Consider the following 16,424-nt stretch of genomic DNA (forward strand, 5'->3'; position numbering starts at 1 on the left):
GAGAAAAAGAGAAATAAAGAAAGAGGAAAAAACAGTAAGAAAAAGACAGAGAGAAAGAAAGAGAAAGGAAGGAAGTGAGAGGTAGAAAACAGATGGGGAGTGAGGAGTAAAAGAAAGAAAAATGAAAGGAAGGAAAGAAGACAGACAGACAGAAAGACAATAGGAAGGAAAGTAGACAGACAGGCAGCCAGAAGCATCCCTTCCTTCCCTCTCGCTTTTTTTTGGGGGGGGGGCAAAAGGGTGAGGAGCAGCTGGAAAAGTTTAGAAAGGGAAGCAGCATGTTTTTACAATGCCTTTCTTTCCTTTCCTGATCTCGGGGAAGGAAAGAAAGGGATTTAAACATGCCCCCCCCCACCGCCACTTCCCTGGGCAATAGCAGAGAGGCTCAGGGAAGCAATGGGGCATGCAGGAATAGCTGGCTGCGCAGCGCAACTGAGTAGTGGCAAGGCAAGGGCCTGGCCCGCCATCCGCCCCCAGCAGCCCAAAACCTTATGGTCCCCAATACTTACCGTCACACTAGGCTGGGGGGGGGGTTCAGGAACCGCTGCAATGAAGCCAGGCGGTGAGGCTCAGAGAGAGACCGCCGGCCACGCTATGAGGACAAAAACTAAAGCACCAGATGTCCACACCCACCACGAGACCTTGCACTGGTGCACACTAGAGGGAACTGGAAACTGACGCTCTAGCCCTTGTCTCTATGGTTTTCTTAGCCATAGAGACTTGGAGGACTTAAATCCTAGAGCGTCACTTTCCGGCCGCCATTTTTTTCCCCAGGGCCCAATTTTTAAAAAGCGGGGAAGGACTATTTAAAGCAGGGGTTCCCCCATCCTCAGCGGGGGCTTGGCAAGCCTATGCCAGGGGGAGGTCATGGCAAGGAATGATCCTGGGAGATCTTTAGCACCAGTTGCCTAATCCCTCCGTAGCAAACAAACAAACAATCCCCCCCCCCCCGCAGGAAATAAGCACACTTGAAACTTTTCAGCCTCCATTTGGGGGCTGGGAGGCAGAGGGAGTTAATTAAATCACCTTTAATTAAGTTAACCAGTGCCCCCCGAGAAATTAAAATGCCCCCCGACTTAAAAAATCTTGGCTACGGGCCTGGCTTTATGACTAAATTGCTGTCTTCCTTGAAGTTCTCTCATTGCTTCCTAAAACAGCGGATAATTGTGAAGGGGTTAGCAGAAAGTGGCAGCTCCACTATGCCACAGATACATGCTGTGCTTGAAAATATTGAACCTCAGAGACAATAGAGTTTGAGTTGGATTGAGCACACATTTGTGCCTTGGAAACAGAAGCCGGTACCAAGAGTTTTAATTACTTCCATGCAAAATCTGAATAGAGCATAGGTGCCAGAGGTACCAAAGGGCCACAGAACGACCATGACTCACACATTTTCAGAATCCATACAGCTGAAATAATATCGAAGACTTTGCAAAAAAAAAGAAAAAGAAAGAGGGTTAATTCTAATTCCCCCCGACCCACGTAAACACAGTTATGGTAGTTCTTTCCCCCATGCATGTTTGTCTTCTGAAATAACACCAAACTATCACATCATCAAGAGGGTATTATTAAATAAATTCTAGGAGGCAGCTCAGTGTATTAAGAGTATTCATGGTATGCATTCATTCCCTATCATTCCATATCATTTCCCCCCCTTAAAACTAAACCAGAACAATTAGAAACTTATTTTCCATTTAGTACATTTATCATGCCCATTGTTAGACCATTTGCCCTAAATCACTCTTAGAATTTATTTATTTATTACTTAAACATTTGTGCTATGCTTTTCTCCTATATCTGGGACTTTCAAGGCAGCTTACAAAATAAAGCAAAAATACAATTTAAACATGTGTGAAATGTGTGTACTACAACACTCCAGCATTTTGGGCAGGTGCTGGTTTCAGTTGTCCAACTGAAAAAAATTATTTCCCTGCTATTGACACACATTTGATGGAAGAACATTGGGGTAGATCCACAGGTGAAAACGGGAGGAGCTGTGGCTCAGTGGTAGAGCACCTGCTTTCATGCAGAAAGTCCCAGGTTCAATCCCCAGCATCTCCAGCTCAACGGACCAGGGAGCAGATGATGTGAAAGACCTCTACCTGGGACCCTGGAGAGGTGCTGCCAGTCTAAGTAGACAGTACTTACCAATGGCCTGATTCAGTATAAAATCAGCTTCATGTCCCCTTTTGCCGCCCCAAAAAGCTGTGATGGGTATCGCAGAACCTGCCTGAACAAACGCCTTGTGGCTGGATCCAACCCATTAGGTACCCCACAACTATTAAACAACTGTGCATGTAATGAACATTTGCCAACTGCATCTTCCTCCTCCCCAGTGGGTATGGGACTTTCCTGTCACCCACATGCAAAAACATTACCCCCTTGGCAACCCACAGCACTCATGGGGGGGGGCACTGTTCACGGATGTGTGCATAAGGCCAACTAGATAGTCCTCTTGTTGCACAATTTTAAAAAATTCAGGAAGACTCTCCCCCATCCACACCTGCCGTTTGTTCTAGCAAGCAAATGCAACCTTTGGCTCAGAATCATACCACATTACTGTCTTTCTGTTCTGATGCATAGCTGCAGACTGTTCCTTTTCTTGTGGAACATTCACCCTTGGTCTCATCATGTGCATATCAGAAAGGCAAAGTCATAGCACATGGCTCTTCTGTAATGCAGAGTTAAATGGATAACTCCCACTTGAAATGTTTGAAATGCACATACACTTTCAAAGTTACAGTGCATATAAATGGTACACTTCACAGCCAGGCTTCCAGCTGTGACGACTAGCCAAACAAACTGCATTGCAGGAAGGTTGGTACAGTGTGGAACTTGCCCATCTTTACCATGAAGCTTAAGCTGCCACTGGAGTCCAGTGGGCACATAAGCCTAATCACACAGTTCTGCCCATACATGCATAAAGCTGCAATACTTGCCTCACTTGTGAGCAAACAAGCAAGCAGAATGCAAAGTATGTTCTAACCCTGTCATTCCATACACACACCCCAACATACCAGCTTCAACAGACTACACCCTTCTGTGTTGGATTCATAACAGGCTGTCAAATACATTGGTAAAAATGATGTTGCAAATTGTTTCAAAATGACAATTTAAACCACCTAATTAACTACTGACTCAGCAGTTGCCTTCATGGGGCTACATGCACTGTGTGATGTCTGAAGAAATTGTCTCTCCCTCTACGGCCGTATTTGGCAAAACATCATCATTCTCAATGTTTAAACCTTTGTCCAAGGTTTAAACCTTCCTTTTTGTGGCACAGCTGATCTAGCATTTATTTTAATAGTCTCTTTAATTAAGAAATAAGGGAAAACTCAGGCTTTGCCTTTCAACTACTATTGTTTTACCACTAAGGCTGCAGTCTTGTGCATAGTTGAGAATAAGCCTAGTCGAACTCAGGGTAGTGGACGCACTTTTGAACAAACTTGGATAGAATTGAGCAGTAACAACTTTACTTTCTGGCTTGAGTAATCAAAAGAAATTATTGCTTGGATCCTTAGCAGCACTTGTGGAGTCATGCTGGAAGTCAACTTCTCCACCTCCCTCTCTCACTGGAACCTTCATCCCCCGCCTTCATTAGGAAGAACACCATGGGGAGCAAATTGGGAGCCTACAGTAGGAAAAGGGAACTGGTGAAAATCTCCCTCTTCTCCTCTGCATCCAGAAAAGCCATTCAAATAGAGGAACTGCTGCTGCACCAATTGAACAGCACCTTAGGATCTTAATCCTAAATAACTTAATCCCTTTGTAATGTTTAATTTTGCAAGAGTAATGTGACAGGCACCAGATTCAAGGCATGACTTTATCCCCTCCGGGTGTTTTGGTTTCCAAAGTGAGTTACGGGTTCACTATTAGGGCTGCCAGGTTTTCTGCTGTGTTGTGCTGCCTCCCACACTGGCCTCTGGGTTCCCACTGCTGCTTGATGGGACAGTGGTAAAAAACAAGGGGTTGGCATCACATGATGTCATGACATCACGTCTAGGTTTGTACCCAAAAGTGGCATCACAGCATCATGCAGCATTCTAGGAGTTCCCAAATCTCTGGTAGAAATCATAGAGATTTGGAGATTTCCTAGATCATCATGGAATGGCAATTTCTGCACACACCCTCAATTGCTCCCAAGAGTGGCCAGCCAATGACTGACCACCTCTAGTTCCCTTATGACAACCCATTTTAGGTAGAGTCACAAAGCCCAAGGTGGGGCCTGAAGTCCTCATAGAATTATGGCTGAGCTCCAGACAACAGAGATCAGTTTCCCTGGAGAAAACAAATATTTTGGAGTGTGGACTATATGGCATCGCATCCCCCCCCCCCAGTGAATTCCCCCCTCCCCGGCAACATTCCCAGATGTCCAGGAATCCCCAAATCTAGATTTGGAAGCCCTGTTTTTAGGTGGAGAGGACATGACTTAGTAGACAAATACATGCTTTGAATATAGAAGGTTCTGTTTCAGTCTCTGGCACCAGGGGTGAATCTGCCATTATGACATCTCCCCACTTGGACCAGGTCAGTCCAGTGGCAATAAGGACCTGCTTTGGGAGGCAAGCAACACAGTCCCCCAATGTATGGAGGTTCCCAGCTTTCCAGAGACCTGCTTGGCTCAGGGAGGTCCAGCCAAAGTCTGCATAGCCTGGTGGTGGTAATGCTCTGCTCACCTGAGGCCTGTGTGGTTTTCCCAAGGCCTGTACAGCCCAGGGGAGGCGGTGCATGGCCCAGGTCAGGTAACACCCAAGTTCTGCACAGGGGAGCTCCCAGGCCATCCAAGCCCCATGGGGGACTTTGGAAAAAAGTTTCTGGTGAAGTTGCCTCTTCCTTCCTCTTTGGGGTTGGTGTGGAGACCTTTTTCAGGGCCATTTTCCTCTCCCAGTCTGTCCTTCCCTGGCATCCTCATACAAAAGAACCTCAGCAGCATATCCACCTCAGAACTTTGGAGCAGTTGCTAGTTATACATAATACTGAGTTAGATGGCCAATGATTTGACTTGGTATAAAGTAGTTTCATATGTTTAGTAGCACTTAAAATAATGCAGCTACAGAGATGAAAGTGTTGGGCCAGAAAGCAGGCGGTATAGGGGATTCTTGGAGAAGGGGGGGGGATTTCATTGGAATCTCCGAAATAACAAATTGGGCAATTAGCATTAATAATGTTTTGAGATGGCTAACTTTTAAAAGCTTTCTTGTCAGAAGATGGCCAGATGGCAGTGTGTAGTAAGCAGGTTTTTCTAGGGTAGATCTACACAGTTAAACACAAGCAAAGGGGTAGCTGCACAGCAAACATATATTTGGTTTTGCCTTTAAAAATATCAACCGTGATTTGAAAAAATTATTGACCATTATCTATAGAGACATGACCCATGTGGATCTGTGACTGTGAAAGCTACCTGGTAGTAGAAAAGAACTATTCTAAGTACTTAGTTTGGGACACTATCTGTAATCTCTTGCTTTTGCAAAAATTGGAGCAGTAATTTAACAAACGGTGTCTTGATTACGGAGGTCCCCTATGTGGTAAGCAAATGGAATCTGGTATGACATACTGCTATGGTTCCACCAAATGTTAAATGACACTAAGCTAAAAATATCAGTATTAAATAAAGGAAAATAGAAATGTTCAGATGTACAGTTCAAAATTAAGTTAATACACAGTGTTTTTTCCCCCTCTCCTATGTTTATTAGAGAAGAAAATCGCGTTATTCGGACCTCGACTTTGAAGTAAGTTTACCTATATTATTGCTGCTAGTTCAAAGTGTTTTTGATTTAAAGCAAAATGAATGTGATAGGTTTGCTTTAATACATTTCTTTTATATGGGACAATGAGATGTTTTCACTGTGTCGTAAACCTCATGTGGTGCATGTTTTGCTCCACTGAGTCTGGCCCAAGGGTACCTAAAGGATGGCTTTCTTCCATTTCCTTCTTCTGAGGCCTTGTTTAATCACTTTTTAGAGATTGGGCAGATAGTTACTGGAGAGAGCATTCTCCTTGGTTGCTCTCCAGGGAAAGTTGCTTGTTGTCATTTACGTATCAAGCCACACCCATCTGATTCAAGTGAGCTCCTTAACAGTAGTGGACTTCTTCAAAAGTTTCGTACAGCAGCTGAATCAATTGTGTATTGCTTGTGGAATTCATTTGTCATTTTGGTGATGTGATTTTGTTTTTAAAACGTTTGAAGATACTTCTTAAACGAAAAGGTAGGCTATGTTTGTACCACGGCTTCTTTTTTGTCTTTGTAAGATTGCCCTTTGTCCCAGATTTGTTTATTTGCTTGCTTACCTTATAGTCTCCCTTTCTTGCTGAGATTCAAAGAACATTACAAAATGCAAATAAAAATTCAAATCACCTTTTAGGGATTTAAAGGTAAAAGCTATTTCCTAAGCTCCATATCTTCTGTTCAGAGGTGCCAGAATCATTCCCCCTCCCCTTCCCATAAATTAAATCTATCAATTATTTTGAAGTGGCCAATGCCATCTCTCTTAAGGATTATGGCTTCACCCATGAGAAGAGAAGCCTGGATCTCATTTACATACCAGTGTGCCTTTAAAAACTTGCACTGCAAGATAGCCATTGTTGAACTCTGAGGTTGGATAAAAGAAACCCCCTGCCAGCTGTCAAGGCATTAGCCAGGACAGGTTTCAACTAATAATGAGCAAGACCCATTGCATGCTGCAGTGGACTTTGAAGTAGTGGAGGAAGTCATACACGCATCCCATCCCCATTTATCCCTAGTATTTCTGGCCTCCTGGGACCTCAGTGGAGATAGAATTACCAAAGTCACCAGTGGGGACCAAACCTACAGGTCGGTTATGAAACTTACAAACATTGGTCCATTTCATTCTGTACTGTCTCTGACTCGCAAGGTTTCTCCAAGCTCCCAGCCTTCCTAGATGGCACCCTATAAAATGGAGAAACCTTGAACCTTCTGCATGCAAACTTTTTGCTTTGTCCCTGGTTCCTTCATAATAAACATTGTAAGCACCTGCTTTGATACTCAGACTCGGATGCCATCTTGGTTTTTTTCTAGAATCTAATGTTTTATCATTTTAATTGTTCCTTTGCTGGTTTTATATCACTGTAAACTGCCTTGAGCCTGGTTTCTGGGAAGGGCAGTCAATAATCATCTGCCTTCAGGACATCTGGCATTTACATGTACAATGCAGTCCTATGCAGTGTTACTCCAGTCTATGATCATTGAATTCCGTGAGCTTAGAGTGGGGTAACTTGGCACAGGATTGCACTGTTGTCCTTCTGAATGTTAGAAAGTGGTGGTAAGCATGGGCTTTATTATTTAGTTGATTTTTATCTCCAGGTACAATGAGGGTGCTACTTGAATCTTAGACATAATCACTCACAAGACAAAATATGTATGAGATTAGTGGGGTTTATTGGGTTAACACCCCGCTGAGCTGACAGCTGTTACCTTACAGTAAGTATTATTGGCTTCCGTGGATGCTACTTTCAAGAAATATGTTAAGAGTGGAGATGTGCAGAACATTAACCTCCACACGCACATACTCACACAAACACACATTCACTTCTGGTGGTTCAGTGAATATTAAAGATTTGTGGGAAGTTGGTTTACACATAAGCTTCCTGTTCATGTAAGTTAAATACCTGATATAATTAATTATGTGTTCTTGTGAAGCTGAGGCCTCAAAATGTTTGCCTAGCCAATATACACTTAGGGATCATTTTATCATCCTTTGAGAAGCATGTACTAGCTGTAATTTGAAAAGTCATCCATATTGATGTGAACAGGCACAGATGGTAAACAGTGCAAGATATGCTGTGAAGACCCTTGCATTTCTGGAAAGATTCTACTTTACCATTATCATTTACCTGATAATAACGCTATGTCAAAAACAGTAACTGTACTCTCTAAGGAAGCTGCTATGGGTCCTTAAGGGGAAAAAATCAAAAATAACATTGGTGTAATATCTTTTTAATAGGACCTGCTAAAATGTCATAAGTAATGAGCAATTTTTCTCAAGTTCTCCAGAATTCTTCTTAAGGCTACCTTTTTAGTATAAAAATGTTAAAAGAGGAGAGGAAGAAAAATTGGTGTTTGGAGTGTGGTATAAATGTTCCACTATGTGTGAGTGGATTACAGAGAATATATTAAGCTATGATAAATAGAACAAATATCTCAAGTTGAACCAAGGTTATTGGGCTAAAAGCAGTCTCCTTTTGAACATATAAATTCCAGCAGTTACTCAGCTTTGTCTCTAGTGCTAATTGAAACGCATGGGTTTCTTTCTGAGGCAGAGAATGGGGGGGGGGATAGCAATTTCATTAATTTTCCTTAATTAAGTGCCTCAAGTCCAAGAAATATACATTGTCACCTCCAACTAGACTTACTAAGAAGAGGGTCATGGTATGCACCTGAAAACTAGAACCTGACTTCCTCCCATGACTGCAGGACGATGTTTGATTACGCAGTGAATGTTCTTAATATGTAGGACAGATTTTTCATTCATCATAAGTAAAATTAAATATGCATTTTACGTTAACCGGATGCGAGTCACCAAAATGATCTGATCTGGAGTGTATTACAGCAACACAAGGGTTAATGGATCACCAGCACAGGAAAGTATTCTATGGCCTGATGTTTTTCTGGAAATTGGTAAAATTGCCCAGTAGCCTCAAAATTTAGACTATGGACTAGATTTGGGGATGATGGTTATAAAGCTGTTTGGGCTTCACTACATTGCCAGGAACTGAGGCAGAAGCACAGACTGTGGAATGGGAAATCTTGTGAAAGCAGGAATCCATTATAATTGGTAGCTTTGTGCATGTATTACCTCCATAGAGGATGCTTAGTACCCAGTTACCTTTTCTTCTTCTTCATCCACCGCAGAATATCAGGTTCCATCTAAGGTGACTCTATTTAAGGCCATCTTTAAGTGCTCTAAGGCTGTGGTCACACAGGCAGCTTGGCCTGATATGGTGCCGCCTCTAATTGTACTGGTTTAAAGTGTTGCAGGGCATATATCCAGATGACACACCCTGCTGCGGGTTACCCACGCAGACATCCCGTGGTCAAGTATCCACATTACTGCAGTGCCTCAGCCACAGAGTGCGCTGCCTGGAAATTTTTCAAAATGCATGTGTGCGCATGCATGTGCATAAGTGCACATGTGCATGCATAAAGGCAAAAATTCAAAAAACCTCTCTAGTGGGAACGCATCTGCAGGTTCAGACTGCCAGATCCATTCTGTGCACGCTCCCCTACATTCAGACATCCAGCCATGCGCAATGAATGCGCAGGGAACCAAAAACACCACTGTGACATAGTGGCTTTTTAACCCGGCTCCAAGTTGTCCTATGATGGGATGAGTATGCCAGGGGAATGCCTGTCCTCGCTAGGGAGCTGCCCTCAGACTACTGGCTGGAGAGAGGAGGGGAGGGGGGAATGAGGAGGAGATCACACATTTTTGTCTTAGCCCAGGAAGGACCCCTGTTCTGGAGCCCTTTAAAGAAGCAGAATCCCTATTCTGTTTGTATACGATCACCACAACATCACCTTTTAACTGGAGTTACCAGGGACTGAACCTTTTGCCTGCCATGCAGGTGTTCTACTACGGAGCCATGTCCCCTTCCCAGGAATGTTGAGAAGACTGATAATAAATATGTCCCAAGAAGAAACTGTGCCTGGTGCTACAGAAATACCAAACCAGTTCAAGTAGAGACACAAAAGCACTGATGGAGTATGATTCTGCTCTTTTCTAGAAACATTATCTTTTTGTGGGTGATGATTCTGGGGTATCAAGGCCCTAGTTGTCCTCAACCTGGCCTCCTTAATGCTTGGGAGGACCAGCCGATTCTGGGTCCCTGATCGCAGCACTCTCTGGGGTACATATGGGGAAAGGTGGTCCCTCAGTTATGTAGGTCCCTGGCCATAAAGGGTGTTAAAGGTAAGAACCAGAAGTAGGGCCAGGGCTTTCCACTCTGGTGGAATGAGCTCCCAGAGGAGATCAGGGCCCTGCGGGACCTTCTACAGTTCTGCAGGGCCTGTAAAACGGAGCTCTTCCACCAAGCCTTTAGAGCTGCCACCACTACCACCACGGAACCACCAATGCTCCCTCTAAGCTGTGGAGTCTTGTGAGCAAAAATTCTACTTTGTGAGCTACTGGCATTAAAGTTGTGAGTGAGTAATTTGGCTGCTGCATAAATTAGTTTGCTCTGGAACAATCCTTCCTGGGCTAAGACAAAATGTGTGAGCTGGAGGCTAAAAAACTGTGAGCTAGCTCACACTAACTCAGCTTAGAGGGAACACTGATCACCACTACCATTACCAACAACAATTGACACTGTGTGGTGGAAGAGCCCTGATCCGCTGGTCCCTTTAATTATTGCCCGAACCAACCCCCCCCTCCAAAAAAAACAACTGAAGCAAAGCAACTGAAGCAGACCAATGGAGCTGACATTAAAAGTGAAGAACTATGCTAGCACTTTATTATCTGCTTGGTTTTAATATTGTATTTATATTAACTGTTGCTGTGTTTTTATATGTATTCTTGGAATTTTTACTCTGTTCTGTAAGCTGCCCTGAGCTGGCCTTGGCTGGGAGGGGCAGTATACAAATTAAATAAATCAAATCAAGGCATGGAGGAGGAACTGGGCTTGATGACCTTGCCCCAACCTCTACCCATTGAGGGAGACTGAAGCCTGCTGCACATTCCCATTCCTTCCCCCTCCGTGCCTTAATATCCCCAGAACTATTGTTGCCACAGGGCTATTTTTGCCACGTGAGACAAAGAAAATATACAAAGCATTGCCGATTTTGGACTCACTAGACTGCAATTGCTATGCCCACTTTGTCCGTGCTCAAAAAGAAAAAAAAACTTTTTAAAGGCGCCCAATTTAACAATTTTTATGAAACTAAATACCAAGTAGGAAGAATATGATGCATTAACCAACCAATCAAGCAATTACAATTTGTTTAAGTATAAGGAAAATTATGTAATCACAGAACTGCATAGGAATTGTGAGTCACACACTTCCATTTATAAGGTCAGAAATTCAGTGTGGTTCTTTCTTAGAATTTTTCTCTATGGCAACTGATTTGAAGACATCCTTCCTATTGCTAAGGAGAGCAGATTTCCGCATCTGATAAATAATACCATGCAAGTCCAAACATTTTGTTCTCCTTTATCAGTCATCCTGTGACATATTTTCAGTTGTCTATCAAAGTGTTTATAAAAATGCCTGTATATTTTGTTAAGTTTTCCAACTGTGGTGTCTTTTGGAACTTAATGGGAAGCAGCATTGACCCAGGGAACCACAAACATCACTATGGCAACATATGAGGGGCATGTATGGCAATGTAACTGGAATAGAGTTGCCACTTACAGTTTTCCAGTTGCTCTGAGGCCCACATACATGGTTTGAGCATCCGGATTAGGATGCCCAAGATCAGCGTCAGCAGTGCCGGGAGCTCAATGTGATCCTCCCTTAGCTGGAGAGGCACCTATGGCTTGAGCCTAGACCAGTTTATTCCCCAGGAAATTGCCTGCGATTATGTCCCAGTCAATTATCTTCCACACATAGCTAGGAAACGGTTGCCCACTGCCTTCTGTTTGCATTCTAGAGCAGCCTATGCCTTCTTTTGTCTCATTGGGTAGGGCAGAGAAAAAAGAGAACCCAGCCAAGCTCTGGTACTATGGGGTGACTCAGAACATTCAGCATTTAGCACATATTTTAGCGTGCTTAGTGAATACAGAAGTGACTCAGAATCAGAACTAAATGTAGAAAAAGAAGTCCAGAAAGAACACAGTTTGAGTCCAGTGGCACCTTTAAGACCAACAAAGTTTTATTCAGGGTACGAGCTTTCATGTGCACACACACTTCCTCAGACACATGAATATTATTTTAGGAAGGTTATTCCAGAGTTGGTCTGTTGCAGAAAAATAAAATAGAAGTCCCGTGGCACCTTAAAGACCAAAAAAAATTATTCCAGTACAAACATTTGTGAGTCAGAGATCACTTCATCAGATTTGTGGTGTGTACATCCATAGCAGCTATTTATAGTTACAAGCAAGACTCTCTATTCAGTGGGCATGATGGAGGGGAAAACTTGCTCTCCAAAGCCTCTGTGTGAAATGGAGTCGCAGTATCAAATGCATCTCCTGCTAAGGTTTTGTGGGAAAAGAATTGGTTTATACCCCACCCTTCAGTACCCAAAGGAGTCTCAAAGCAGCTTACAATTTCATTCCCTTCCTCTCCTCACTACAGTCACCTTGTGAGGTAGGTGGGGCTGAGAGAGTTCTGAGAGAGCTGTGACTGGCCCAAGGTCACCCAGCTGGCTTCAGGTGGAGGAGTGGGGACTCAAGCCTGGTTCTCCAAATTAGGTCCCGGTCACACGGAAGGTTTTGGCCCGGGAGAGGGACGGATCGGGGGCGCAGCAAACGGGCGTGATCTCACCGCAACATCTGGGAAGCGGTGCACACCCGTCCCCGATCCGTCCCTAAAGCCGGAAAACCCGCTGCAAAAAAGAACCTCCTACAGAGGAGGGCTTACCAGGAACGCCGCATCAAGCGCGGCCGTGGGATCGCCGGCGCGCCCGTCGTCCGGAGCAATCCAGGCTCCCGGCTGAACTGCACATGTGCACACATGCGCAGTTTGGCTGCTGCGCTCTGTCTTCAGTGGCTTCCCCCCTCCCCCCGGCATCTGATCGTGCCAGGGAGGAACTGTGCGGCGGTTCAGGGGATCTATGTAATCCTGCCACCGCGTGTCTCTTTTGGTGCGGCTTTCAAAAGCTGCACTTTGCCCGTGCTCCCCCCCCCATGTGGCAGGGGGCTTAGAATCCTGCCACTCTTCACCACTACACCAAACTGGGAGCATGACTTATGAGGAGAAATATTTCTGGGGAACAGTAGGAAATTCACCTGCCATTTTCTGTGTTTTTCATCATATCTTTAGAAGCCAAATAAAGAATCCCAGGGAAAGATCTTGGCATTTTAAATCATATTGGAGCTACATAAAGATTTTGCTGGTTAGTTCAAACTAATAAGTGAAATTCAGTCCCAAATTTCAGTCAGGCATGGCAGAAATTGTGTATCACACCAGTGCTTAATCGTAGCATGTCTAAAATAATAGTAAGAGAGCATCTCGGGGCGTAAGTAGGCTGCATTTCCCCCATGGATGAGTCAACACAGCCCATATGTCTGCTAGTATTGGGAGAGGGCTTCCAGGTGAGACTATGGCTTCCCAAAGACTTTGTCTTTTCTTTTAAAAAAAACCCACTTGGAGCGAGAGCAAAGTAGCAGTAGCATTATTACAAGTGGAGACCTGTGAGAAACTCAAGGGGAAATTCCCCCCTTTTCATGTCCCTCTGCACTCTCCCCCTCCCCGCTTCCACCTAACATTCCTCCTTCATATTCTCTGCTGTTTCCCCAGGAGGGAAAGAAACAGTGCCAGTATGCATCACACATCTCCTTCCCCAGGAAGCTTCCTTCCCTCCTGGAGGCTGTGGCAACTCTGTGCACTAACCCCACAGGCCCTCCCCACAGCCAGCTTCTGCCATCAGCCCCAACTCAAGCTGGCTTGCCGAAGTGCTGTGGGTGGGGATGGAGAAGGTGACACGGCTAGTTTCTTGCCCTGTTTCTTGGCTGGGCTGAGGAGGAGAAACTGAGGAGATGGCAGCTGAAATGAATAGGTGTGCGCCCTATTCACTCTCCCTCTCTCCCGCCTCCCCACCACTCTGCCCACCTGCCACCCACTGTGTCTGCCCACCTCGGTGGAGGCAGTGACGGCAACTCCCAATCATCTCACTCATCCTCCACCACCCACTTCAGTGTCACCACCTCAGTGAGGGGGATGTCAGCAGTTCCTAAACTGCTTGCTCCTCTTCATCCACCCTCTTCCCCCTCCTCCTCATACTTGCAGTGTCACTACCTTGACAACAGGTGGTGAGTTGTGGCCGCAGCTCCCACTCCTCCTCCCTTTTGTCTTGCCTGCCTGCCTCGCTTGCCCACTGCACTGTCCATATGTTGTTCATTTGGGAGGTTGCAATCCCCCCTTTTGAAAAGATGTGGGATTTTTCTGAAAACCTGGGAGTTCCCTAAGTTTGCACAAAACTTCCTTCTCTCAGCATGGCACCCATCCATGGATTTAAATATCCACACATGAGGCCATGTTGAAAAGAAAAAAAATCCTGTCCTCTGAGAGAACAACTGGAAATCTTCCATGCCAGGGAGGACCTTGTCCTATTCACTACAGAAAGCACTGCAACACTTGGAGAGTTTACTCCACAGACAATTACACATACCTAAAATATTCACAAAATAAAAACAGTAATGAATATTTAGGCCGATTCCATACTTAGGCTGAGCAACAGATTTTATATGCACGATCAGACAGTCAACATCTGCCTCCTGTCCCCAGCCGTTGGCTTCTGGCTCAAAACCCCTTTAACCCGGAATATTTTGTTACCAGGTCCCAAAGTGGTGTTTTCTCAGCTCTCCTGTTTAAAGCTGCATTTTTCCCCTGTGTGATCGCTCCTCCGGTGTCAAGCCACTTCCAGTTTAAACACCCTCCCTGCTCAAAAGCTGCCCAAGGCTTCTGCTTTTCACCTGCCATTTTTTATGCATCGGCGGTGTGCACATAGGCAGAGCTCTGCTACCATGTTTAGAAAACTGAAATGTAAACGGTCACTTGTTTTAGCGTTTAGATGAGTTCGGAATCTCACGGAGGCCATTTTTGGGTCAAACGTTTAAAGGGAAGTCTTTTGTTGGAGGAGTTGGATTGATTCGCCCTGTTGGTTCTGCGCATTCGCCATGGTAGTTTCGCCCCATTCTATGGATGAGTGCCTATGCGCATGCGCAAACGGAGAAAAAAATTTAAACACACCCACCGACACATGCTCCCATGCGTGGTAGTGTAGATGCCGGGGAGTGATGTGACTGCGCGGTGAGGCAGGATAAGGGAGGTAAGTGTGATCACGATTATCCAGATCAAAAATAATCGCGTCAGAACCGGACCACTTTAAACCGCTCTCAGCACGCCGTCTGAACACACCCATAGTATAACAAAGTGTCTCTGCATAAAGTGTCATTCAGTTGCAGCCAATTTATGGAGACCCCAGCAAGACGTTTTCAAGGCAAGTGACAAGCAGAGGTGGTTTGCCACTGCCTTTTTCTGCAGAGTCTTCCTTGGTAGTCTCCCCTGCAAGTACCGACCCTGCTTAGCTTCCAAGATCTGACAAAATCAGGCTATATACCGTGCTGCCTTCCCTCCCATAACAAATTAGCTTGTCTGTTACCAAAGTATCTACCCTGCCTTCAAACAGCTCAGGTGGGATAAAAAAAGAATGTGAAGTTTTCTCGCCCCACCCATAGGCTATTGCTTGCAGAGGCAGAGAAACCGAGCACATAACGTCATGGCAACTGTTTGCTTCTCTGTAATTACCAGGAAAGAGGAGGATGAGGAGATACAAGGCTGATGTTTTCAGCAGTGCAGACAGTGTTTGTAACCCATTATAAGCACCCCAAAAGGCCACCATTCAGTTTATTTCTGTCCACTAATCTCCCAGGACTATGCTTAGTTAAATCATGTGGGTTTTGTTGGAAATTGTCAGCAAATTAGTGTCCTATGGATAATAGTAGGGTTACCAGCCTCAGGGTGGGGCCTAGATGACAGAGATAAAATCTGTTGGAGGAAATGGCAGCTTTGGAGGGGGGAAATCTATGGCATCGGGTACCCATTGAGCTTCCTTTACTCCCTGAACCCTGTCCTCCTTAGGCACCATTCCCAAATTATTATCCCATGCCTGCCTGTGCCCCTCTGTAACATGTTGTTTGGCTCTTAGAGACCTAGCTTGCCCACATTTGCCATGAAATGTTCACTTTTGTTCAGTTTTCTCCCAGTTACTGTTCTTGATTGCAGCTTTTCATGTGCTGTCCTGTGACATTTTGTGTTAAAGAAAATAAACTCTGCAAAATATGTCTCACTTCCTGCAGAGGGACTCCTCACCTAAGCCCATATGCATCTGGGAAGTGGAACCGGTCTTCTGAGACACTTCTATAATTTATATAGGGATGAGATGGCTACGTAGCATTAGCAGCTGTAGGTTTAATATCTTGCAAATCTCCAGCTTGTTGCTTATGCAAGACAACCTTCATAAATCTAGGTCAGCTATCTCACTGACACATGATGTTTTGCAAGAAGACTCCCTCTGAATCCTGCAGAACTGTTTCCTGTTCTCTCCCCACATTTCTTTTGAGGTTAATTGGTTTATAATTGCTTTCTATGGTCTTATGCCCAGATTGTGAATCATGATGTTCCTGCGTTTAGCATCAGAAATTTAATCTACCAAGATACCTCCTTAAATTCGGAGTTGCTCTAATAATCCCTTATCCTGTGCTAATTTGCTTGAAACAACACTCACCATTTCCACAGGACATCACAATCTA

The 16,424-nt window shown here is 44.6% G+C and overlaps 1 protein-coding gene across 1 annotated transcript in view; it reads left to right on the plus strand.

Moving 5' to 3' along the window:
• Positions 1 to 16,424, plus strand: part of LOC107119719 (adhesion G protein-coupled receptor B3-like) — a 253,366-nt gene that overhangs the window by 224,687 nt on the left and 12,255 nt on the right. Inside the window, exon 14 of the mRNA XM_015422291.1 lies at positions 5,694 to 5,729. Coding sequence (XP_015277777.1) covers positions 5,694 to 5,729 — 36 coding nt within the window. The remainder of the gene's footprint in view (positions 1 to 5,693; positions 5,730 to 16,424) is intronic.

Source organism: Gekko japonicus, unplaced genomic scaffold (genome assembly GCF_001447785.1).
Source record: "Gekko japonicus isolate JY-2015 unplaced genomic scaffold, Gekko_japonicus_V1.1 scaffold627, whole genome shotgun sequence".
NCBI classification, from domain to species: domain Eukaryota; kingdom Metazoa; phylum Chordata; class Lepidosauria; order Squamata; family Gekkonidae; genus Gekko; species Gekko japonicus.